This window comes from Pezoporus flaviventris, unplaced genomic scaffold, assembly GCF_033815535.1.
Source record: "Pezoporus flaviventris isolate CSIRO_AGI_PZ_B2104156 unplaced genomic scaffold, CSIRO_AGI_Pfla_v1 ptg000025l, whole genome shotgun sequence".
Lineage (NCBI taxonomy): Eukaryota > Metazoa > Chordata > Aves > Psittaciformes > Psittacidae > Pezoporus > Pezoporus flaviventris.
This window is the reverse complement of record NW_026892573.1, coordinates 32,404,558-32,428,061: the sequence shown is the minus strand read 5'-3', so window position 1 is coordinate 32,428,061 and position 23,504 is coordinate 32,404,558. Positions and strand designations below refer to the sequence as shown.

At 48.6% G+C, this 23,504-nt stretch overlaps 1 protein-coding gene across 2 annotated transcripts in view; it reads right to left on the bottom strand.

The window, feature by feature from the left end:
• The window catches only part of PAK1 (p21 (RAC1) activated kinase 1), a 71,780-nt gene that overhangs the window by 29,093 nt on the left and 19,183 nt on the right, over positions 1 to 23,504 (bottom strand). For both annotated transcript variants that reach the window (XM_061458078.1, XM_061458080.1), the window contains exon 2: positions 276 to 486. In XM_061458078.1, the coding sequence (XP_061314062.1) occupies positions 276 to 465 (190 nt within the window). In that variant the 5' untranslated portion in view covers positions 466 to 486. The remainder of the gene's footprint in view (positions 1 to 275; positions 487 to 23,504) is intronic.

Sequence of the window (23,504 nt, the reverse complement as noted above, 5' to 3'; positions counted from 1 at the left end):
TCTCTAGTGGAAGGGGTCCCTGCCCGTGGCAGGAGGTTGGAACTGGATGATCTTAAGATCCTTTCCAACACAATCCATTCTACGATCCTATGATTATTAAAACCAGATCTACAGACAGCACCTTATGAACCCCAAAATGACCAAGACAGTTCTGCAGGAAACAAACACACACATTTTCTAACACCTAAACCATCACTAAGCATCAGGTGCTCAACTAAGGTCATTCAGAGCAACATTCAAACACAAGGTTTAGAAGAAGAGACAAAATACTGTACTTTTATCTCCTGGTAAAATAGATCGGTAAAATCGGTCCTTCCTTTTCTTCTCCTCCGGGTTGGGAGGCAAAGGTTTGGAGCCATGGTTTAGAGTCCCAGGATCTTTGCTTCCCGATCCAATCATAGTGCTGGTATTTCTCATTGGAGGAGCAGGTGGTTTGTCTTCTGTTTCAACTCCATTGTTCGACATCTTCAGCTGGGGAGGCCGTTACTAGGAATAGGAAAAAGAGAAGAAACAACAAGCTTGATTTATTGCTTTGTAAACTAGAATCACACACTGCCAAATGAACCACAATAGGTATTTGCTGACCAACCCGTAACCTCATATTAAACACACACATGGTGGCTTGAATTCACCATCGTCACTGCCAAGGATGGGGCAGCCACAGCTTCTCTGGGCACCCTGGGCCAGCGCCTCAGCACCCTCACAGGAAGAGCTTCTGCCTAAGAGCTCAGCTCAGTCTCCCCTCGGGCAGGTTAAAGCCATTCCCCTTGGCCTGTCCCTACAGGCCCTTGTCCAAAGCCCCTCTCCAGCTTTCCTGCAGCCCCTTTAGGCACTGGAGCTGCTCTCAGGTCTCCCCTTCAGGAGCCTTCTCTTCTCCAGGCTGACCCAGCCCAGCTCTCTCAGCCTGGCTCCAGAGCAGAGCTGCTCCAGCCCTCGCAGCATCTCCATGGCCTCCTCTGGCCTTGCTCCAACAGCTCCACGTCCCTCTTGTGCTGCTGCCCCAGAGCTGGATCAGGGCTGCAGGGGGGGTCTCCCCAGAGCAGAGTTGAGGGGGAGAAGCCCCTCCCTTGACCTGCTGGTCCCAGAGCTCTACCCACATCACCTCCATGTCAGAGCCCTGGCTGGTCCCAAGCCATTCCCAGCCTTCCAGTGGTAGCAGCACGCTGCAGGCACCATTCAAACCACCAGCAAGTTGACTGCATTTTGTTCTTGTTTGGATGGGTCAAACAAAACTAGATCCCCAACACACACATAAATCCTTAAGCAAATAATCCCCACTGTGCGGATTTAGAGACGGAAGCTTTGGAACAGGGTAACGGGTTTATTCTGCAACAACTAGCTTGTTCCACCCAAATGAGCTCAGCGCTGCTGCAGACACAGCCTGGCTACAGCCAAATCCTTCTGGAAGCTGGAATTTGTCTGTGTTATGCTCTCAAATGGAATCTGGGAGTTAAGTGCAGAACAAAGAGCAAAGCAGGACCAGTGTCTGTTTGGGTGGGAAAAGCAGTTCAGCTGCTTGATGAACTTCACAAGCAGCGCGGGAAGATGCTTTGCTCAGGGAGAATTATTGGGTGGCAGAAGGTCAAAAGAGGTTTTGCTCTCTGCAAGCGCAGTTACAGAGCTGAGATCACTGCTGGCTTCCATGGAGGTGCTCCTCCATAGGATGGACACAGAGGGACAACAGTGGGTCACAGTCCAGATCGATCCCACAACCGTACCATGGCCCTATGACCACACACCACCCAGCCAGCTTTCAGAGCCTTCTCTGGCAAAGCTAGTGATGCTGAGCATCACTGAAATGATTAAGCCCCAGGGCACACGCTGCTCTTGCAGCTGTGGGTAGCAGAGAAAGGCAAATGCTGCCCACAGAAGGCACTCTGCAGCAATACAGAATCATGGAATGGTTTGGATTGGATGGGACCTTAAAGCAGGACCTCGCAGCATCTCTATGGCCTCTTCTGGACTCACTCCAACAGCTCCACGTCCCTCTTGTGTTGATGCAGGACTCTGTGTTAGACCTCACTTAAAGCAGTGATGCCCAAGCTGTTACCTGCCAAGCATGTCTGCAGCTCTACCTTCTCCTACACTTACTTGGTTCCTGGTTTCTTCACACTTGTTCTGATATAGGAGGGCTGGCAGCACTGCACAGCCCTTAATGCTCTAGATAAGCTTTCACACACAAGGAGCTTTCCAAGAGCTTAGACCCCAGCCCCGCCTCTTCCCAACACAACTGTGCAATGGAATTTTCTATCACTAGCATTTGGAGCAGTGATTTTAATGGTGGGACAGATGTGGCATTTGGGAGGAGCGGGGGAATTAGATGTGCATTTGTCTGGGTGTGTTCTGGCACGTGCCCTGGGCATCTCCCATCCTCATGCCATTCTCCAGTGTAAAACAGAGCAGAACCAAGTGACAGCTGAAGTGCCAGCCATGAAGTGGTGCAAACATCTCCTCTCTCTGTCCAAGCAGTGGAAAATAGTCTAAACTAAACCCCACATGGGAAACACCTTGTGCAACATGAAGGCATTGAGGCTTTGCGCATCCCCGTGTCAGTGGTTGGGACTGAACTGGCACAGCTAAAGCATCAAAGCACAACACAAGCAGTCGTGCCATATAAAGGCTGCAGTCTTTGCATTAATGGTTATTTAACCATGAGAAAGCAAATTGCTGGGAGGGTGCTGGGAATATGCTGCAAATAGGGAAACAGAAGGAAAATGAGTGTTAGCAGCTCTGTGCCTGCCAAACAGCCTTCCCTAAGGGGCAGGCACTACATTTGCTGCTGTAACGCCCGGGTTTACCCTCACACAGGGGGTTGAATAATGGTGCATTGAGATTCCCCCACTGGCCAGATTGTCTGGAGCGGCAGATGGTGGGATACAGCCTCGTTGCTGGGTCCTGAGCCCACCAAGCAGAGAGGTGAGAATCAGTGCTTGCTACCTCCTATCCAAAGCATAGGACTAAAAAGGGGCCAGTGTAAAGAATACTGTCCTGGGCAATGGGATCAACATTAGACCAAAGGGTGATACAAGGAAGAGAATAGAGCACCATGGGGCTCCAGGCTGAAGGAAAAGAAGTGAGAAGAAGAAGAAAGCCCTGCCCAGATTCCAGGCAGAGGCTGGCTTAGTGCTGGGGGAAGGAAAAAGAACATGAGCACGCAAAAAGGGCATGAAAACGTAAGAAGAACCTTCTGGATGTCAAACATCCTCACTCTCAATTCCACCCATGCCAAACCCCAGGGACATCTGCTCACAGTTTATTCAATATAAGAGGGTTGTTCAAAATCCCTGTCAGAAAGGGCAGAGCACAAGTGAATTACTGGTTTAATGCAGGGCTAGAAGCACTGGCAGTACAAGCTCTTGTTTATCTTGCCTTATTCCCTGAATGAGCAAGTAACTGATGAGAAGTTGCACAGTTTAACACACAATATTGGTTCACATCTATCTGAAAACCGCAGCTTTCATATGGGCAAAGCCTATAGCACATCCTCTCCCTTCTTTTCCATCGCTCAAGCTCAGACCTTTCCCCTCACCACCACTTAAATGTGTGGCGTTACAAGAGCTATTTAGTCTGTTTGGAGATGGGGGGTGAGAGAAATCCTTCAGCCCCCCCACATTAACAGACTGGTTCCACAGACGTTGTCCCTGTAATAGCAGCATTATCCTAGAGGGTTCCCACAAGCATTTTCCCACTGCAAATTTAAAGGGAAAACTAAAAACCTGCTTACATGAGTCCTCCTATTGTGATGTAGAGACACAGACTAACCCAAACTCAACACTGTTATACTTTAACCTTTTGTTGGCTTTAGTGTATGTGGATGCAAACCTGTTCTGATAGAATTAGACCCACCTCTCCATGTCTTTACAGCAGAGCTGAGAGCATGGAGCCATAGCGAGTGGTGCTCATCCCTCTCATGCTAGCCTAGCTGACTGCCCAGATTCCTTCTGTCCCAAAATAATCTCTTGACAATTCACATGGAATGAGGCTTTAAACACCCCTCTTGTGCAGGCCCTGCTCAAGTTCAGAGAACAAGGCAATTGCTTCCCCAGCCAGCATAGCACCAGTGCTGCATCACTGAAGTGAGTGGCTCTGCTTCATCCATCCTAAAGGAATGCAAAGCATCACCAGACTGAGTTCCTTCCTTCTTCACACCAGCACAAACTTGCTTTGGGAAATTCATCTTAGGTCTCCCTCAGTATGATTAAGTGAACAGAGGAAGCAATAAAACAGCACATGAACTTTTCAACTGCAGACACAATTACTCTCAACTACTATATCTATTAAGGTACCAGCACTCAAACCAAACCCCACAGGCATCACTAGGAAGGTGCAGCCGTCATCATAGAATCCCAGACTGGTCTGCATTGGAAGGGACCTTAAAGCTCATCCAGTTCTAACCCCCTGCCACAGGCAGGGACCCCTTCCACTAGAGCAGCTTGCTCCAAGCCCCTGTGTCCAACCTGGCCTTGAACACTGCCAGGGATGGGGCAGCCACAGCTTCTCTGGCACCCTGTAGGATGTAGGACTAAATGATATACTAATGATGTACTAATGTAATGTATGGAGTAGGATGCAGCACTATGATGTACTAATGTATGAAGTAGGATGCAGGACTATGATATATTAATGATGTACTAATGTAATATATGAAGAAGGATGCAGGACTATGATGCACCAATGATGTACTAATGTAATGTATGAAGTAGGATGTAGGACTATGATATACTAATGATGTACTAATGTAATATATGAAGTAGGATGCAGGACTATGATGCACCAACAACATACTAATGTAATGTATGAAGTAGGATGTAGGACTATGATATACTAATGATGTGGGGCTATTGTTTCTGCAGCCATCTGGGAGCACTGGAAGTTCCAGTTGTTTCAGCACACAAAACCTATGACAAGTTTTATTACATGCAGTAAACCATGACTGCCATAACTCAAATTACAGGGGCCTTCAAATGCTCCCTGCCCCTCCTCATCAACTTGAAGCCCATTAGCTGAACAGCAGACCCGACAAACTCTCCTTTCACGCCTACAGAACTCTTCTGCAGACAGGAAGGGGTGACAGACAACCACAAGCAAAGGGACAAGAGACACAGGAAACCACTTGGCAGCTCAGGATGGAACAAGAGGAGGTGCTGAACAGAAGGTGGCAACCCCAGGTGCCAACAGCAGCGTTCAAGAGTTCACAGCACACAGATGTGAGATCTGCATTCAGCACCTATGGCTCCAAACCATGAAGTTGGTACTTACAACTTCTGCCAAAGCTGGAAGGTGTCCCTGCCAAGGGCACGGGGTTGGAACTGGATGAGCCTTAAGGTCCCTTCCAATCCAAACCAATCTGGGATTCTATGACTCTATATACCTGTAGCTTTCCTGTAATACAGGCACAGGCTCCTAAGTGGGAGCAGAATGGAACCCCAACATACCGGAGCTTTCCAGCACTCCTGTGTGTAACACACACACAGGAAAGAAAAGAGAAAGAGAACAAAGATCCTCCCTTTATATCATTTTTCCTTCTGGCAAACCCCATCGTTTCGAACCTGATCCTCTGCACTGAGCTATACGTTTCTATCAAGGCGGTTGTGTTTTCTTTGCCTTCCTTAGCAAGACAGGCAGCTGAGTGATTGCTGGAACAGAAAGCAATTAAAAAGTCAGAGGAGCATGAAAACCTCCACTACAGTAGATGCCATAAAGATAACTATGTCCAACGCATACTAATCACAGGAGTCAACACAAAACCTCATAAAAGAGCCATCTATAACTCATGCAGTCTGGCAAGACAGAGGCTGTGAGTTACTCACTACAACTTACAGATGAATAAACTATGTTAAACAAGAGCTCTCAGCAACCATTCCTCCCTCTCTCCCTACCAGAAGGAAGTCTCACGTTCTTCCAAGAGGATCTATTTCTCTTGTTGCCAGGGTGAGGAAAGGGTGTTTTGCCCACAGAAACAACAGATTGGAGGAGGACTGACCTTTAACTGAGTTGATCCTGATCAGAACAAGGGCACCCTTCAACCCCACGGTGAGACATCTCTGGTGCACACATACACACAGCTAAAACCTCCTTCCTCCTCCTGGCGCCGGTGGGAAGGAGCATGGGCTGGCCCCTGCTCTGCTCAAACACATTGAAAGCAGCAGATTCCCTCCCCTGTGTCACGCTTCCATCCAAATCCCAGCAGAAAACGAAGGGCAGAGTTTATCCAGCTGGGTTTCCATACAGGACGAAAAGACTCTCCTTTGGTTGAGTTTATTACTTTGAGATGAAGTCTCACACTGAAGGAAGAACACCCCCCCACACACCATGTTCCACCTGAACAAGAGGGAAGAGGTGTCCTTTCCCTCCACACACAGCAGATGGGATCTGGGACACATGCTGCCACAGGAAAGGGCAGCAGCAACACACTCCCCCTGAGGGAGGACAGACGGATTGTCACATTTAGAGGTGAGCAAGAACCCCCAGGATCTAGCATCCAGCTGCTTCCCAGCCACTCACTGCACATCCCAGAGCTGTGCAAGCGGGCCACTGAAGCCAACTGAAGGCAAGGGCCATCAATGCATCGGCACAGAGCCACCGTTTACATGTGAATTAAAACACCCTCCAGGTTCTCATGAAGCTCTAATAAAGAATTAGAAACCAGCAGTGTTTGCTCTTTAGAATTTACCTGCTAGAGCCCTGCAGGTGCTGCCGACACAGAGATGCAAATGGAATTGCTAAAGGGAATGAAACAATAAATACCTAAGGATAAGGACACGTTTAGAGGAGGATGTCTCCACTGCTGCAGCTGGAGCGGGTGGGTGCGAGGAGGGGAAGGGACACGTTCTCATGGCAGATGGCCAACTACTAGTTGCAGTCTTGCTCCACTGCCAGCATTATTTCCATAGCGCTTAGACATAAAGGATGGCTGAGCAGTTACAGCCAACGGGAATGCTGGAGGGCTCCGTGGGCTTGGAATTTTACAGGGCAAAAGACTGCAGGGTCCTTTTAAAACAAGCTTTTAACTCAACCTCAGCTGCTTAGGGTGGGATTCTCCAGCCTGTATTGTGCAGGAGGACATGGACCATCACTGCAGGGGGGTGACTTCATAGAATCCCAGACTGGTTTGGGTTGAAGGGACCTTAAAGCTCATCCAGTTCCAACCCCTGCCACGGGCAGGGACCCCTTCCACTAGAGCAGCTTGCTCCAAGCCCCTGTGTCCAACCTGGCCTTGAACACTGCCAGGGATGGGGCAGCCACAGCTTCTCTGGGCACCCTGTGCCAGCGCCTCAGCACCCTCACAGAGAAGAGCTTGTGCCTAAGAGCTCAGCTCAGTCTCCCCTCGGGCAGGTTAAAGCCATTCCCCTTGGCCTGTCCCTACAGGCCCTTGTCCAAAGCCCCTCTCCAGCTTTCTTGTTGGTCCCCTTTATGTACTGGAAGACTTCTGTGTAGGAGAGCTGCAAAATCTCTTCCTGGGCAGATATACACGTGCTAACCCATTGTACCACACAGATACACTTCTAAAGAAGAGCAGACTAATTATAACCACTTAACTCCTAGCAACAGAGCTCTCCTTTCACTCAAGGAAGCTTCTGTCAGTTTTGTTTTAAATAATCAAGCCCAGTTTGTCCAGTGTGGGTCCGTGCACGATTGCTGTGACAGTAACACAGCCACACTGCGGGTTTCGGGAGCAATGAAACAAGTCAAGCCCTTCCCACCAGGTTAGGCTTGGATCCAAAACTGCAGAGAGGCAACTCCAGCTTCAACTGCTGTGTTTCAACTTAGCTTTGGCTGTTTCACAAGTAAGTGGTAGTGTGAAACCGTTCCACGATCAAGATGTGATGCTCTTAAAGGTCATTTCCAACCTGGCTGGTTCTATGATTCAGGTTCTCCGATTCTAAGATCAACGCCAGCTCTGCCCAAGTACGTGGAGGACACAATGAACTCAAGCTTAAGCTATGGATCTGCTGCATCCCTGGGCAGCATCCTGCTCGTCTGAACTGAGCACTTACCCCCAGTCTAACAGCGCTTTTAAACAGCCCCAGAGAAACAGACTGCATCCATATTTAAAGCAAGCAAATCCAAGCTGAGACAGAAGGAACCAGGAGTATCTATCGTTTTTAAAAGCTCTCAGCCCACAAATCATCCTCCTTACTTCCTCCCCTCCAAAGAGCTGCCTCCCCTCCTCCAGCTACATGCCTGCACAAGCACGTTCCCCATTGCAGATGTCAGCACTGAACCGAGCAGCCTTGGCTCCAGCTCACAGGAAGGCAGGACCGAGGCAAAGCAGCCCCTGGAGTCGGAGCGTGCTAAGCAGGGTGGGTAAAATAAAGGCCTCTTATGTTAAAGCAGAACCCAAAGCTATACGAGCAGGTTTCCTGGAGGAAATGTGTGTTCCAGAGGAAATGACCAGATGCAGCATAAAGCAAATATATTAACACACACAGTTAAACACCCCCCTGCTGCCCTGCACAGAAGTTACTTGGCTCCCAGTCCAAGCTGCGGATTAGCAGCAGCCAAATCATTCATCATTTTTCCATTGAGACGTTCCCAATCCAGAAGATGAACAGCGAGCACAGGGCTCAGAATTGAGCCCCTCTGTCCCCTAATGTGGGAAATTCATAGTAAAACCGACTCACTTTTTAAACACACACAGGTATTGGTAAAAACTGCACTTTGCTAAACGCACTTTTGCCCTTTTGCCATTTAAAAAGCAATAGCGCTAAGAAATCATAGAATCATAGAATAGTTAGGGTTGGAAAGGACCTTAAGATCATCCAGTTCCAACCCCCTGCCATGGGCAGGGACACCTCACACTAAACCATGGCACCCAAGGCTCTGTCCAACCTGGCCTTGAACACCGCCAGGGATGGAGCAGTCACAACTTCCCTGGGCAACCCATTCCAGTGCCTCAGCACCCTTACAGTAAAGAACTTCTTCCTTATATCCAATCTAAACTTCCCCTGTTTCAGTTTGAAGCCATCACCCCTTGTCCTATCACTGCAGTCCCTAATGAAGAGTCCCTCTCCAGCATCCCTATAGGCCCCCTTCAGACACTGGAAGCTGCTCTGAGGTCTCCACGCAGCTTCTCTTCTCCAGGCTCAACAGCCCCAACTTCCTCAGCCTGTCTCCATACAGGAGCTGCTCCAGGCCCTGCTCATCCCTGTGGCCTCCTCTGGACTTGTTCCAACAGCTCCATGTCCTTTTTATGTTGAGGACACCAGAACTGCACACAATGCTCCAGGTGAGGTCTCACAAGAGCAGAGCAGAGGGGCAGGATCACCTCCTTCAACCTGCTGGTCACGCTCCTTTTGATGCAGCCCAGGATACGGTTGTGTCAGAAAACATTGTCAGGTCAAGGAACAACACCCCATATGCACAAAGGACGTAGTCATGCATTGGCTGCAGAAAACCACAGCATGAAAGTTTGCATTAAGCTGTAAAAGGTGAGGTTTTCTAAGGAGGAGACAAACCTGCAAAGAGGAAAGCAATGTTCTTCAGAACCAAATGCATTCAGCTCCTCCCTCGCTGGGAAACTAAAGAGCAAGATGACAACAGAAGCCTCATTAGAGGGTGAAGCCATCCAAGAGCCTCAATTAGACTGAGAGGGAGATGCCCCAGGAGCTCAGTGCTAATTGGAAATGCAAATATTTATCAGCAGAGCATAGCTGCTGTGTGTAGCTCCATTGTGCTCAGTGCAGCTAATGACAGTAGGAAGCCCTGGGCTCCCTGGTATTTAGGTAATGACTGGGAAAGCTGTCACATTCCCTTAATGGTTAGCCAGGGTTTTCCTCCTGGCAGCAGTGTTCAGTGAAAGGAAATGACAAAGATTGCTCCAGTCTCGCGTTGCTTCACTGAAGGTTTGGTTCTTCTTCAAAGCTGGGCAATGATGGAGAATGAATAATTCCCCCCAAGGCAGATTGTGCTCTGCATCAAACACGAGCTCGGTGTAGACAAACTGAATTAAGGGACAAGGAAAGCACGGTCAGACACCCAGAACTGAAGGAGCCAATTTAGCATCAGTAAAGACAAACAATATGAGAACCATACATAAACCTGCTTCACGTTTGCCATGAATACTCCTTCAATTATGATACATGTAATGTTCTAAAAGCAGTTCATTTAACAAGCAAAATGAAACAGCCAAAGGGGAGCTTTGGGTTTCCACCTAATTGAGCTTTCACAGTAGAGCCTTCTTTGCTCTTGGAGCATCAGCTCTGTGTTTATTATTCTATGCCATCTAGGAAAACACTCTATTGTACCTGCTTCATAACCTCAGTACGAGCAGAAGCAGCTGTGGTGAGTACACTGTGGCAATGCCTCAGAGTGGTTTGGGTTGGAAGGGACCTTAAAGGGAAGAACTGCCTAAGATCTCATCTCCATCTCCCCTCTTTCTCACACTCCTAACTTCCTTCCTTGTACCAAATGGACTGCAGAGCATTCACCAGTCCATTAAGAATCATCATCATTTAAATTAATGAGGAGTTTGGCTTTAGGAGGTGCCATCAGGCCTTTTAGTGCATCATTTACTCGGATCCCAATCATACTTATTGTATGTCAGCAGGGAAAAGAAAGCTCTATAGGACTGGTCCAAAGGAACTGCTGTTTCTGCAGTACATTATGACACAACTCTACATTAGCACTCAGTTAAATAAAGTCTATGAGCCAAGTGAAGTATTTTTACTCCACTGAATAAAGGGAAATATAAGAACATCACTTATTGTGGCAGCAGGCCCATTTTAAGGCACGGTGTAATTAGGGGTAGGAGTTAATAACAGGACCAGGATTCATAGGCAAGGTTTTCTTTAACACCTTTGTGCAAGCCTTTCTGGGGCATGGATCTTCTTATCCCATGTTCCTCCTACAACCACCTAAGCAGCTCTAAGTGGGATGTGTGGATCTTTCATTACTACCTATTTAAAACTCTTTCTTTCTCATGAAGCAGCAACATTGGTGGCAAAACCCAATCCAGTGGAGACGGATCAAGCTCCTAGCACAGGCCTGTCAGTGTCTGCAGCAAGTGACTTGCTCCTTCCAATCCAGTTCCCAGGGGATGAGCATCTACATCACGAAATCGGCAACAACATGAACTGCAGATTGAGCACAACTTGGGCTGCGCTGATGGATGGATTGCCAGCGTGCATGTTTTATTCATCTCAGGGATGCTTTGTCAGGTTGGTTACATCTGCCCTCTGTAAAGTGCTTAAAGTCATTTTAGGGTCACTACTGAGCAGTCAAGAAGCTCTGCAGACAGAGTTGTACCTTTGCTAAGTGCTAGCAGCCAAAACTCACTTGGTTTCCAAAATGAAGATATCAACCAAAGACTGATGTTCCAGGAAGCTGTAGGAATCAAGGCATTTTGTTCAGTATCATGTTCCCTCCCATTGCTGTAAGTGACCTTGCTCAAGTCCCACAGCTACTTCCAACTAAGGTCATCAGCATGTGAATTAGCATCCCTATGAGATCACAGGGGGCAGCAGATCAGGATGCAAAGTTTCCTGATCATCCTCAATTCCAATAATTAATATTCAAGGACGTTCACTATAAGCACACGCTCACAGAGGTTCCTGCTACCTGCCCAAAACCCCAAAGCTTCCTCAGTGTTCAGGCACTCAAACCAATCCTCACTTCAGCGTTCACCCCAGGTTACCCGACCACAGTCCCTCTATCGCAAATCCAAGAGTGTAAAATGAGACAGTTTAAATCCCATAGCTAACACGCTGTAATTTCACCCCTCACCTTTACAGTAACAGCTCTGTTCGCTATAAAACCCAGACACAAGCGAGGCAGTCCCATTTGGAACCAGCTATTTCACAGCCCACAGGAAATCTCAGTGCTGGTCCCTGAGCACCCCAAGAGGAATGAATGGAGCTGCACTTCCCAAACCCAGAGCCCAGCAGAGGGGCAGGATCCCCTCCCTGAGCTGCTGCTCACGCTCTGGGGGTGCAGCCCAGCACACGGGGGGGTTCTGGGCTCAAGCGCTCACTGAAGCCGGGTCATGGGGAGCTTCTCCTCACCCAACACCCCAAGTCCTTCTCCTTAGGCTGCTCCATTCGGTCTCCCCCAGCCTGGGTTTGTGCTGGGATTGCCCCGACCCAGGGGCAGGACCTTGCCCTTGGCCTGGTTGAGCTCCATGAGGTTCACACGGTCCCACCTTTCTTTCTAGTTGTTTCCTCTCAGCTGAGATTTCCTTCATTCCTGGTTATTCTCATACCTGGAATTTGCTTGGAGACCTCATAGCAGCCTTCCAGTATACGAAGGGGGGCTATAGGGATGCTGGGGATGGACTCTTCATTAGGGACTGTAGTGATAGGACAAGGGGTAACAGGTTAAAACTGAAACAGGGGAAGTTTAGATTGGATAGAAGGAAGAAGTTCTTTACTGTAAGGGTGCTGAGGCACTGGAACGGGTTGCCCAGGGAAGTTGTGAATGCTCCATCCCTGGCAGTGCCCAAGGCCAGGTTGGACAGAGCCTTGGGTGCCATGGTTTAGTGTGAGGTGTCCCTGCCCATGGCAGGGGGTTGGAACTGGATGATCTTAAGGTCCTTTCCAACCCAAACCGTTCTGTGATTCTATGATTCTAAATATTCTACTTCAACAAAAGCCTCAAAGTTTTATCAGTCTCTGTTGTTCTGTTAAAGTATCATAAATCACATAACCAAATTCATGGCCTGCCATTGTACTAGGTCTCTTTTACCTTTAAAAATAGAAGTTGGATTTGAGCCTAATATATATTCTTTACATTTTGGTTGAATTTCCATCTCCACATTTCCCCTGAGGGGAAGCCTCAATACAATTAAACTGCAATTCAAAATCTGCTTGGTTTCTGTCAAAGCTGAACCGAGATACCTCAAACACAAGTGGTCATATCCCAGATCACAACCTTTTCACACGGATTCTCAAAAAGCAGCCTCTGAAAATCAGTCCACAAGTGGTTTTGCATCATTTTAGTACCTTATGTTATGAGCAAACAGCTTCTATCCCAGATCCGAGGTGATGCAGTACCTCCAGCCCCTGTTCCGCTGGCTCTAACCTTCTCCCCCCCAAAGGAGCATCTGTATTCTGGATATTCCCTGGGAGATTCATTAACTGCTCCTTCCTTAAAGGCTGAAATCATTGGCATTTTCCTCAGGCTACATGTCTCAAGCATTTAAAAGACCTGTCAGGACACAGAAATGAATAAATACAGAAACCAGCACTTCATCATTCTCTCTGTCAAGCCATCACAGGTAAAGAGAAGACCTAATATTTGCCTAATGTCCTCAAAAACCATTCTCTATCTTGCATGCCTGTATATCATTTCCATTGCATTTCACACTCCGTTTTCATGTCAGTGCCCTCAGAGGGAAAGGGTGAATTAGAACATTGGTATCTCTAGCTTAGGAGGCCATTAGGCCAATAACAACAAAGCAGAGCTCAACGTATGCTCAAAATAACCTAGTTAGGATCCTATTTTAATTAAAAATCACTCATATAATCCTATTATCCCAAGGCATGGATCCAATCCAGCACATCACTTCTTAATCTTTTAGCCCCACACCCAGAAAGTGATTAAAAACCCACTGTAAAGAACCAGAATGGTCCTTGCTGCACATCAGGTTCCTCTCCCAAGTGGAAAGTGCAGGAGGATAGAGAAATGCATGTTCTGATGCCAGTCAGGCACGTGCTAAACAGCTTAAACAAAGAAGTTAAAAGCAAAACAGTAAAAGAAACATATCTCAAGCCAATAAACGGCTTTCTCACTACCTGCAAACACTGCCTCAAAGGCACCTCTTATTTCCTTGTATTTCCACTCTTCACCTCCTCTGTCAGAAAGAAGCAAGAGCCTCTTCTATAGCTGCACAAATTACATGATTTTGGGGTAAAAAAAAAAGGGGAAAGGAAATATTTCCAATTCACCTTTCATTTCTGGATTTGTTCTCACATGCCCTGTGGGGCCCTGCTGCATAACAAGCATTCTATCCATAAGAGACAGCAGCAGGACAAGCCAGCACTGCTGCCAGAGCAGCATCTACCTCTGTGAATGGGGGTCCAAAGGGAGATAGCAGGAGCTGAGTAGAGACAGAGTATGTACCACCATAGAGTGTGAATGTATAAAGGTATGTACACAATACACATACATCTACAAGTGTGTGTATGTAACCTGCACCACCCAAGTAACTCCCCTGGTTTGTTTACCCCCAGACAGTGATTATGCATCACATGAGCAATTATAAAACTATGTAATTGTCCTCAAGTGATAGGAAGAACTCAAAAAAAGAGGCTGTGAAAAGCGCAATAGAGAGCTCCCAGTTAATGGAGTTTGGGATTACACACTGCCCAGTTACTTCAAACTGGTTACCCCCTACTCCACTATGGGGAGAGCCCCTCTGCAGCCCTGATCCAGCTCTGGGGCAGCAGCACAAAAGGGATGTGGAGCTGTTGGAGCGAGGCCAGAGGAGGCCATGGAGATGCTGCGAGGGCTGGAGCAGCTCTGCTCTGGAGCCAGGCTGAGAGAGCTGGGCTGGGTCAGCCTGGAGAAGAGAAGGCTCCTGAAGGGGAGACCTGAGAGCAGCTCCAGTGCCTAAAGGGGCTGCAGGAAAGCTGGAGAGGGGCTTGGGACAAGGGCCTGTAGGGACAGGCCAAGGGGAATGGCTTTAACCTGCCAGAGGGGAGACTGAGCTGAGCTCTTAGGCAGAAGCTCTTCCCTGTGAGGGTGCTGAGGCGCTGGCACAGGGTGCCCAGAGAAGCTGTGGCTGCCCCATCCCTGGTAGTGTTCAAGGCCAGGTTGGACACAGGGGCTTGGAGCAAGCTGCTCTAGTGGAAGGGGTCCCTGCCTGTAGCAAGGGTTGGGACTGGATGAGCTTTAAGGTCCCTTCCAGCCCAAACCACTCTGGGATTCTGGGATTCTATGAATCAACCCTTATTTTTGATTTGTCCATGGCGTTCATCGAAATAAAAGCAGTCACCTCTAGGAACAATGACTGAAAGAATATTTTTGCTTATAGTGCATGAGTCTGGTTTATTAGAATACTGAGTTTAGTTGACACGCACTAGCATGTGCACTGTTTGCCCCTTCGAGGTTTCAGAGCAAACAATTCAGTTAGGCTTTAATCTAGAAAGTGAGAAGACAGAAGAGATTCATTTAAAGAAATCACAGACCCCTAAACCAAAGTCTTTAAGGTCCCTTCCAACCCAAACCATTCTGTGATTCTGATGTATGGCAAGAGCACTTCCAAAGCCTGACTCATGCCGCCATGTGAGCCTGAAGCTGACAGAAGAGGTGATGTTTTGCTTGAACCTTCCCTATACCGTTAGCGCTTGCACTCATCACAACAGCAGCCGTGGCTTTGATGGGAGGGCTGAACACAAGTGCCACAGCTGTCAACTGCAGTCAAATCCTTAAGAGTGCCCCATTTTGGGGCCAGAACCACAATCCATGCAGGGAGACACATGGGCCTGCAGCTTTTCCGGGGCAGAATGCTTCAGAAAGGCAGTACAGCTGACACAGACATCACAAACCTAAGCTGGTTGCCTGGTTCTCAGAGGGATTTAAACAGCAGGTGAGTGGGGCTGGGCTGTGGGACGTGACCCTTCTTTATTTCAGCTATTTAGATGCAAATTGGTCCCCTTTCCTCCTCCTTTCAACACCATCTGTTAGCCCAGAGGTTCAGACTGTGCCTATGGGGTAGGTTTTGGGGGATGGGGATATAGCTAAAGCATGGAGAGTATCCCAGTTGATGCCCCCGTTTCCTCTGAGGCATGGTTCAGGGTAAGAGAAAATATCACTTTGCAATACTATTCAATTCCAATAGGATTTTCCTCTCATTCTGCTGCACTTTTCCTACTCTCCCCTGGATTTCCTACCCTAGAAAGCATTCCTTGTCCAGCTTTTGGCCAACAAGCAGCAATTACATAGTGATGCTTGCAGCAGGTTGCTATGGTGTTAGCATAGGGCATGAGCTGGTATTGCAGGAAGTGTCAGAGATTCCAGGAATTAAAGTCTTAGGTGATAATGATGAAGTCCTTCCCTACAAGGTGCAGTATTTAATGTTCCTGTAGTGCTAGGGAAGCCACCTCACCTCTGCCTGACTTTCCCAATGAACAGCAGTGTGCTCTCAAGAAGCGTTGAGAGATTTGATTCATTAAAGACTTCACCCAAGGCTCTGGATTCTTCCCAAAGGAAGGATTATGGGTGATGACACAGAGAACACAGTACACTTACAGGAAGCTTGGAGATGATGGAGGACTGGGAGGGGTGATGGATGTGCTGCTACTCACAGGGATATGGACAGGCTGGAGAAATTGGGCTACACCAACCTCATGAACAAAGGAAGTTGTGAAGCCATGATGCTCATGAGGAATAACCCCAGAGACCAGCATAGAATGGGAGCCAACTGGCACAAAAGAAGCTGTGCAGACTGGTGGACATCAAGTCGACCATAAGCCTCCAGAGTGCCTGTGCAGCATTTAGGCTGCATTAAGAAAGACACTGCCATTAGGTAAAGGGAGGGGATCCTTCCCCTCTGCTCAGGGTGGTGAGGCACATCTGGAGTGCTGGACCAAGTGCTGGCCTCCCCAGTACAAGAGAGACATAGATATACTGGTCAGAGGCCAGTAAAGGGCCACAAAGATGATTAAGGCACCAGAGCATCTGATGTACAATGAGAGGCCAAGAGGGCAGAAGGAAAAGCTCAGGGGGGATCTTATCAAGGTGCATAAATACCTGATGGAGGTGTAGAGAAGTTGAAACCAGGCTCCTCTTGGTGGTATCCAGCAACAGGACAAGAGGCAACAGGCACAAACTGAAATACAGGAAATTCCATTTCAATGCAAGAGGGAAGGAGGGGGAAAAAAAAGAAACACAAACCAAAACTAAAAGCTTGCTCCCTGAGGGAAGAACCAAACCACAGAACATGGAGTTTCAATCCTTGGGGATGCTCAGAGCCCCACTGGACATGCCCCTGACCAAACTGTTCCAGCTGCCACCACTTTAAGGCGGGGTTGGACTCGATTATCCATGGAGATTCCTGCCAACCACACCAATCCTGCAATTACAGGGCACAAAGAGTGGCAGGGAGGCTGTAAAGGAGAGAGACACAGCATCATTCCAGCTACTTTTCTGATTCAAGTGTTTCGGTCAACTGCATCCAAGGCCCCAGTTTAGCGATGAAACAAATGACAAGAGGTGATAAGTGATAACCTTGAGCAGAAAACGAAGTGGAAGAGTTGGGATCAGTGATCCAACAGCCTCATTTTGAGTTTTAATGAGTGGAGTACAGGCCTGGTACTTGGGAGATGCAAGCTTTCCTCCCAGTCCTCACGCAGACCTCTTGTGATGTTGGTGGCACATGAGCAGGGAGAGAAGTGTGAGTAGTGTTTGCTCTGCCCTCCTCCAGTCAACCAGCTCTCTAAAGTAAAGGCAATTCAGGTAGTTAAAGAGCACACACAGCATGAATAAAACCCTTCCCGGGTGCTTCTGCAGCTTCAGTTACCACAAGAAACACATTCTCAGTTAAAAAACGAAGGGGAAAAGAGAACTACATATGCAATCCTGATGGGAAACTCAACAGCAGAGGGTAAAGGGGGCATAGAGGGATATGGAAATTCTTCCTTCCCCTTGGAGGGCAGATGATGGGACAGAAGAGCCCTCCCCAGCTTGGACTAGGAATAGGCAGAGACCCCCTAAGGGGAGGCAGGGAAGGAAGAAAATAGAGTGTGGGCTTCAAAGCCTCAAATGCAGCTGAGTGAGTCCTTATGCTGCCCTTGCACAACACCCAAGGCTGACACCAAGCTGGGTTCAGGCAGCCTTCAATGACGATGCTCCACTGAGATGAAGGGAAGGAGCTTTTACTTCAGCTCTTAGAATCATAGAATGGTTTGGGTTGGAAAGGACCTTAAGATCATCCAGTTCCAACCCCCTGCCATGGGCAGGGACACCTCACACTAAACCATCTCACCCAAGGCTTCTTCCAACCTGGCCTTGAACACTGCCAGGGATGGAGCATTCACAACCTCCCTGGGCAACCCCCTCACAGGAAAGAATTTCCTCCTTATATCCAATCTAAATTACCCCTGTTTAAGTTTAAACCCGTTACCCCTTGTCCTATCACTGCAGTCCCTAATGAAGAGTCCCTCCCCAGCATCCTTGTAGCCCCCTTCAGACACTGGAAGCTGCTCTGAGGTCTCCACGCAGCTTCTCTTCTCCAGGTTGAACAGCCCCAACTTTCTCTTACTCTGCTTACATCTCTGCCACACAGGGTTTGCTCCACAATGTCTTATAAAGGCTTTTGAGCCCTCTTCTTCTTTACTGTTGGGATATTGGGTTGGGGGTTGAGTGTTGCCAACACAAACACATTTCCCTCTTTCTTGCAGAGAGAAAAGGCCAGAACAATGTATGATGGGTGACAGTCAGGAACTTCAAGTACCTGGTTCCAAACTATTGACTTCTAAAATACATGCAATTGAGCATCTCTGACTGGAAAGCAATATTTTGACCAAAGTTGCAGCATTCTATAGAAACATTTCCCTATAAAAGAAGATTAAAATCAAGGCCAGGTTGGACACAGGGGCTTGGAGCAAGCTGCTCTAGTGGAAGGTGTCCCTGCCCGTGGCAGGGGGTTGGAACTGGAGGAGCTTTAAGGTCCCTTCCAACCCAAACCAGTCTAGGATTCTATGAATTACCTGAACAATGTTTCAATAAATCTATGCTGGTGTTTTGAATGATTTAAAGTGTTCATTTTAATATAAAAGTGGGTAAATGTTCTCCAGCGACTTAGAGTTTACAGAACATCGGCAATGCGTGTCATTGTTATGCACTGCTCTGTATCACCAGCTAAGTTCTGTTTCCAGATCTCTGGCATTTCACCAGCATTACTGAGACTCTAAAGACCAGTTACTGGAAGTGTTTCTATTTCACCACCTTCTTGTCCACAAATCCACGTGCATGTGTAAGTCCTAAGGGCTGCGACCCTGCAGTTTGATCTGTAATACAAGATACAGGCACCAAACCTCAGTCTCACTGCCTTTAAAAAGGTCATACGTGATAGATAGCTAAAGGGTACTTGGCCTTCATGCCAGCAAGCCACCCACGGAAAACACTGGGAGTTTGGCCTCAATTAGGTTCCTAGGATCCATCCCATAATGCCCTGTATCACTTCCCACACAGAACTACCTAACAGCTCCTGGAAACAGGCTACATGTGATGGACACATCGACAGCATCTGAGGTGAGGCTTCCAAGGTGCATTGTGTAACAACTGAACTCAACCAACGCATGTCTGTGCTGTGCACACATCCTATCCATCCCACATCAACAGGGTTAGAGCAGGTTGGCTTCAGAAGAACAGTACCTAAAAACACACCTCCAAAAGGCACTTAGAGCCAAAACCACACTTGTAAAAGCAAAGAGCCCACAAGGCAGCTGCGCACCCGGGACATCACAGCACACGTGCAATAACCCTCTCACTTTGGTTCCCTGCTGCTAATAGTGATGGGGTAAGTAAAGGCAACAACAGGCAAATCACAGAATGGTTTGGGTTGGAAAGGACCTTAAGATCATCCAGTTCCAATCCCCTGCCATGGCCAGGGACACCTCACACTAAACCATGGCACCCAAGGTTCTGTCCAACCTAGCCTTGAACACTGCCAGGGATGGAGCATTCACAACTTCCCTGGGCAACCCATTCCAGTGCCTCAGCACCCTTACAGGAAAGAATTTCTTCCTTATATCCAATCTAAACTTCCCCCGTTTCAGTTTGAACCCATCACCCCTTGCCCTATCACTACAGTCCCTAATGAAGAGTCCCCCCCAGCATCCCTATAGGCCCCCTTCAGACACTGGAAGCTGCTCTGAGGTCTCCACGCAGCTTCTCTTCTCCAGCTCAACAGCCCCAACTTCCTCAGCCTGTCTCCATACAGGAGCTGCTCCAGCCCCTGCTCATCCTCGTGGCCTCCTCTGGACTTGTTCCAACAGTTCCATGTCCTTTTTATGTTGAGGACACCAGAACTGCACACAATACTCCAGGTGAGGTCTCACCAGAGCAGAGTAAAGGGGCAGGATCCCCTCCTTCGACCTGCTGGTCACGCTCCTTTTGATGCAGCCCAGGATACGGTTGCTTTCTGGGCTGCGAGCGCACACTGAAGCCGGCTCATGTTCATTTTCTCATCGATCAACACCCCGAAGTCCTTTTCTAGAGCCTCTTTCCAGCACCAGATTGTCATCATTGCCCAGAAACACCTCCAGATCATCCATACAATAACTGCTGCCACCCCCAGTGTGACCTAGGACAAGGTGGATGGGTTTGCAGCCAGGAAGCATCGAGGTCTGAGAGCCAACTGCTATCCACACGGTGCCTTTGTGCCCCGATCTAACATCAGGGATGCTCAGGAAACTGGTGTGCTGCTGGTTGATGGTCTTTCTCATTCTGTTCCACATTTTCCCTGCCTCCATCCCTGGCGGTGTTCAAGGCCAGCTTGGACAGGGCTTGGAGCAAGTGGAAGGTGTCCCTGCCTGTGGCAGGGGATGGAACTGGAAGAGCTTGAAGGTCCCTTCCAACACAAACCATTGTATGGTTCTATGATTCTTATCTGCTCAATATTTGCTTAGTTAAGTATATGCCAGAGTTGAACATTTCCCCTGAGGGAACATGGCTACCAGCCCTATTCAACCCAATCTGACCTTCGTCCTCTAGGGAGCCAAGCAACATCCATCCATGTATTCAATGAGCCAAGGACTTCATACAGTATCCCTGCTCTGAACAGGAAGCCTGGATCATGTCCAAACTGGTCACCAGTTTATTGATGACAGCATAGAGTTTGCAGGATCTGAACCTTCAATGGATCCTTTATTTGGATCCCTGGAGGCAGCAGGGGCTTGTACACAAAAGAATCAACACCTGCGGTGCAAGTCAAAACCTATCCCTGTAAATCACAGAATCATAGGATGGGTTGGGTTGGAAGGGACCTTAAAGCTCATCCAGTTCCAACCCCTTCCACGGGCAGGGACCCCTTCCACTGGAGCAGCTTGCTCCAAGCCCCTGTGTCCAACCTGGCCTTGAACACTGCCAGGGATGGGGCAGCCACAGCTTCTCTGGGCACCCTGTGCCAGCGCCTCAGCACCCTCACAGGGAAGAGCTTCTGCCTAAGAGCTCAGCTCAGTCTCCCCTCGGGCAGGTTAAAGCCATTCCCTTTGGCCTGTCCCTACAGGCCCTTGTCCAGAGCCCCTCTCCAGCTTTCCTGCAGCCCCTTTAGGCACTGGAGCTGCTCTCAGGTCTCCCCTTCAGGAGCCTTCTCTTCTCCAGGCTGAAGTTTATCTGCTCCTGCTGGGAGCAGAGCTTTGTCCTCCAGACAGACAGCAGTATCTCAGCTAACACAGGAATTGTCCTAGAATTATCACACAGGATTTACAGTCAACAGAACAAAAGGGACTTTTAACTTCAAAAGCATTTCTGAAGGCAAAAGCAGCAGAGAAAGCTTTTCAAATGATGACTGTGAAAGGACAAAGGGGGAAGATTGCGCATTTATATTGGTCACTGACAACTGTGCCCGAGGCTGGTCATGGGAGACCAGGGTTAGAATCATAGAATGGTTTGGGTTGGAAAGGACCTTAAGATCATCCAGTTCCAACCCCCTGCCGTGGGCAGGGACACCTCACACTAAACCATCTCACCCAAGGCTTCGTCCAACCTGGCCTTGAACACCTCCAGGGATGGAGCATTCACAACTTCCCTGGGCAACCCATTCCAGTGCCTCAGCACCCTCACAGGAAAGAATTCCTTCCTTATATCCAATCTAAAAGGCATTCACAGGCCATACCAAATGATTTTATCTTCACTGAGGGAGTTCAGTTGATAACCTCTCAGAAGAGCCCCAAATAAGAAGGTAAGTTGGCAAAACAGACCCAGGCACCCAACTGGCTCCACAGACTGGACCAAAGCTTGGTTCTCTGAAGCTTTCTCTTTTTCCTTCCACTTCCAGAGTTAATTTTGGGACGGCACCAGTTCTTCTCTCCCAAAGGGAAAACCTGAAAGCAAACCAGACATGACAGCTTCCTAACAACTCCTTAGACCATGCTGGCAGAGCGTGCTGCTCACGTGTGAGCGTTCAGGGCATCCACAGCATCGTCTTGGGATCAGGGCAGAGCTACAGTTGGATGCACTCCAGGGATATTTTAGGAGAACAGAATCAAATTGCCCCACAACATCACTTCCAAGTTTCAGTCTAACGTTACAGCAATTTGCTCGACACGTTTTATTTCAGAGGACAGACTGGTAGAGTCTTATTAATGTGTCCACGTTCCCTAATGCAGCGTTTATATCATAAGGGATGGGATTCCTTCTCCTTCATGTTCTGCTTCTGATAACAGAAAGCATTACACATTCTTTGTGCAGCCTGGAAAAGAGATTTGGAGAGACTGAGCTTACGGCAGGCAGTGAGAAAGATGCACAGCAGGATGCTTAAGAGATCTACTCCCTCCCCACATCCACAGACTTGGAGCAGAGGATGCTTGGTCCTCTGGTTTCTCCTCCAGAAGTCCATGCAGACAACCAGCTTTCAAGACATTGGCTGAGGACGTGGTGGCTGCATCACCTGATGCTTTCAATTCCTGCAGCCCACCCAGAGCCACATCATCTGGGGAGCAAGACTTCCCTGCCTCCAACCTCACAGTATTTGACAGAGGTCACATTCGGACCCCTTTTGAAAACACTGCCCAGAAAAACATGTGCAAGATAAGCACGTTTCTGTGCTCCTGTCACCGCCATCCACACAACCCTTCCTCAGTGCAAATGTTTCCAAACCTTGCAAGGATCTCACAGCATCAGAGAACATACTCAGATGACCCGAGGGCATCATTGTGCGTTCAGACCATCTGTTAAACCCACACGGGTTTAACACTGTCAGAAGATCGGTAAAGACTGGGGAAGCATCATAGAATCCCAGACTGGTTTGGGTTGGAAGGGACCTTAAAGCTCGTTCAGTTCCAAGACCTTCTTTCTTATATCTAACCCAAATCTTCCCTATTTATGTTGAAACCCATTCCCCCTTATCCTGCCCCTACAGTCCCTAATGAAGAGTCCCTCTCCAGCATCCTTGTAGCCCCCTTCAGACACTGGAAGCTGCTCTGATGTCTCCACGCAGCTTCTCTTCTCCAGGCTAAACAGCCCCAGCTCTCTCAGCCTGTCTTCATGCGGGAGCTGCTCCAGCCCTCGCAGCATCTCCATGGCCTCCTCTGGCCTCGCTCCAACAGCTCCACGTCCCTCTTGTGCTGCTGCCCCAGAGCTGGATCAGGGCTGCAGGGGGGTTCTCCCCAGAGCACAGCAGAGGGGCAGGATCCCCTCCCTGAGCTGCTGCTCACGCTCTGGGGGTGCAGCCCAGCACACAGGGGGGTTCTGGACTCAAGCGCTCACTGAAGCCGGGTCATGGGGAGCTTCTCCTCACCCAGCACCCCAACTCCTTCTCCTCAGGGCTGCTCTCACTCACTTCTCTCCCCAGCCTGTGCCTGGGATTGCAACACAAGTTCAAGCACAGCCGCGGTTTCCTC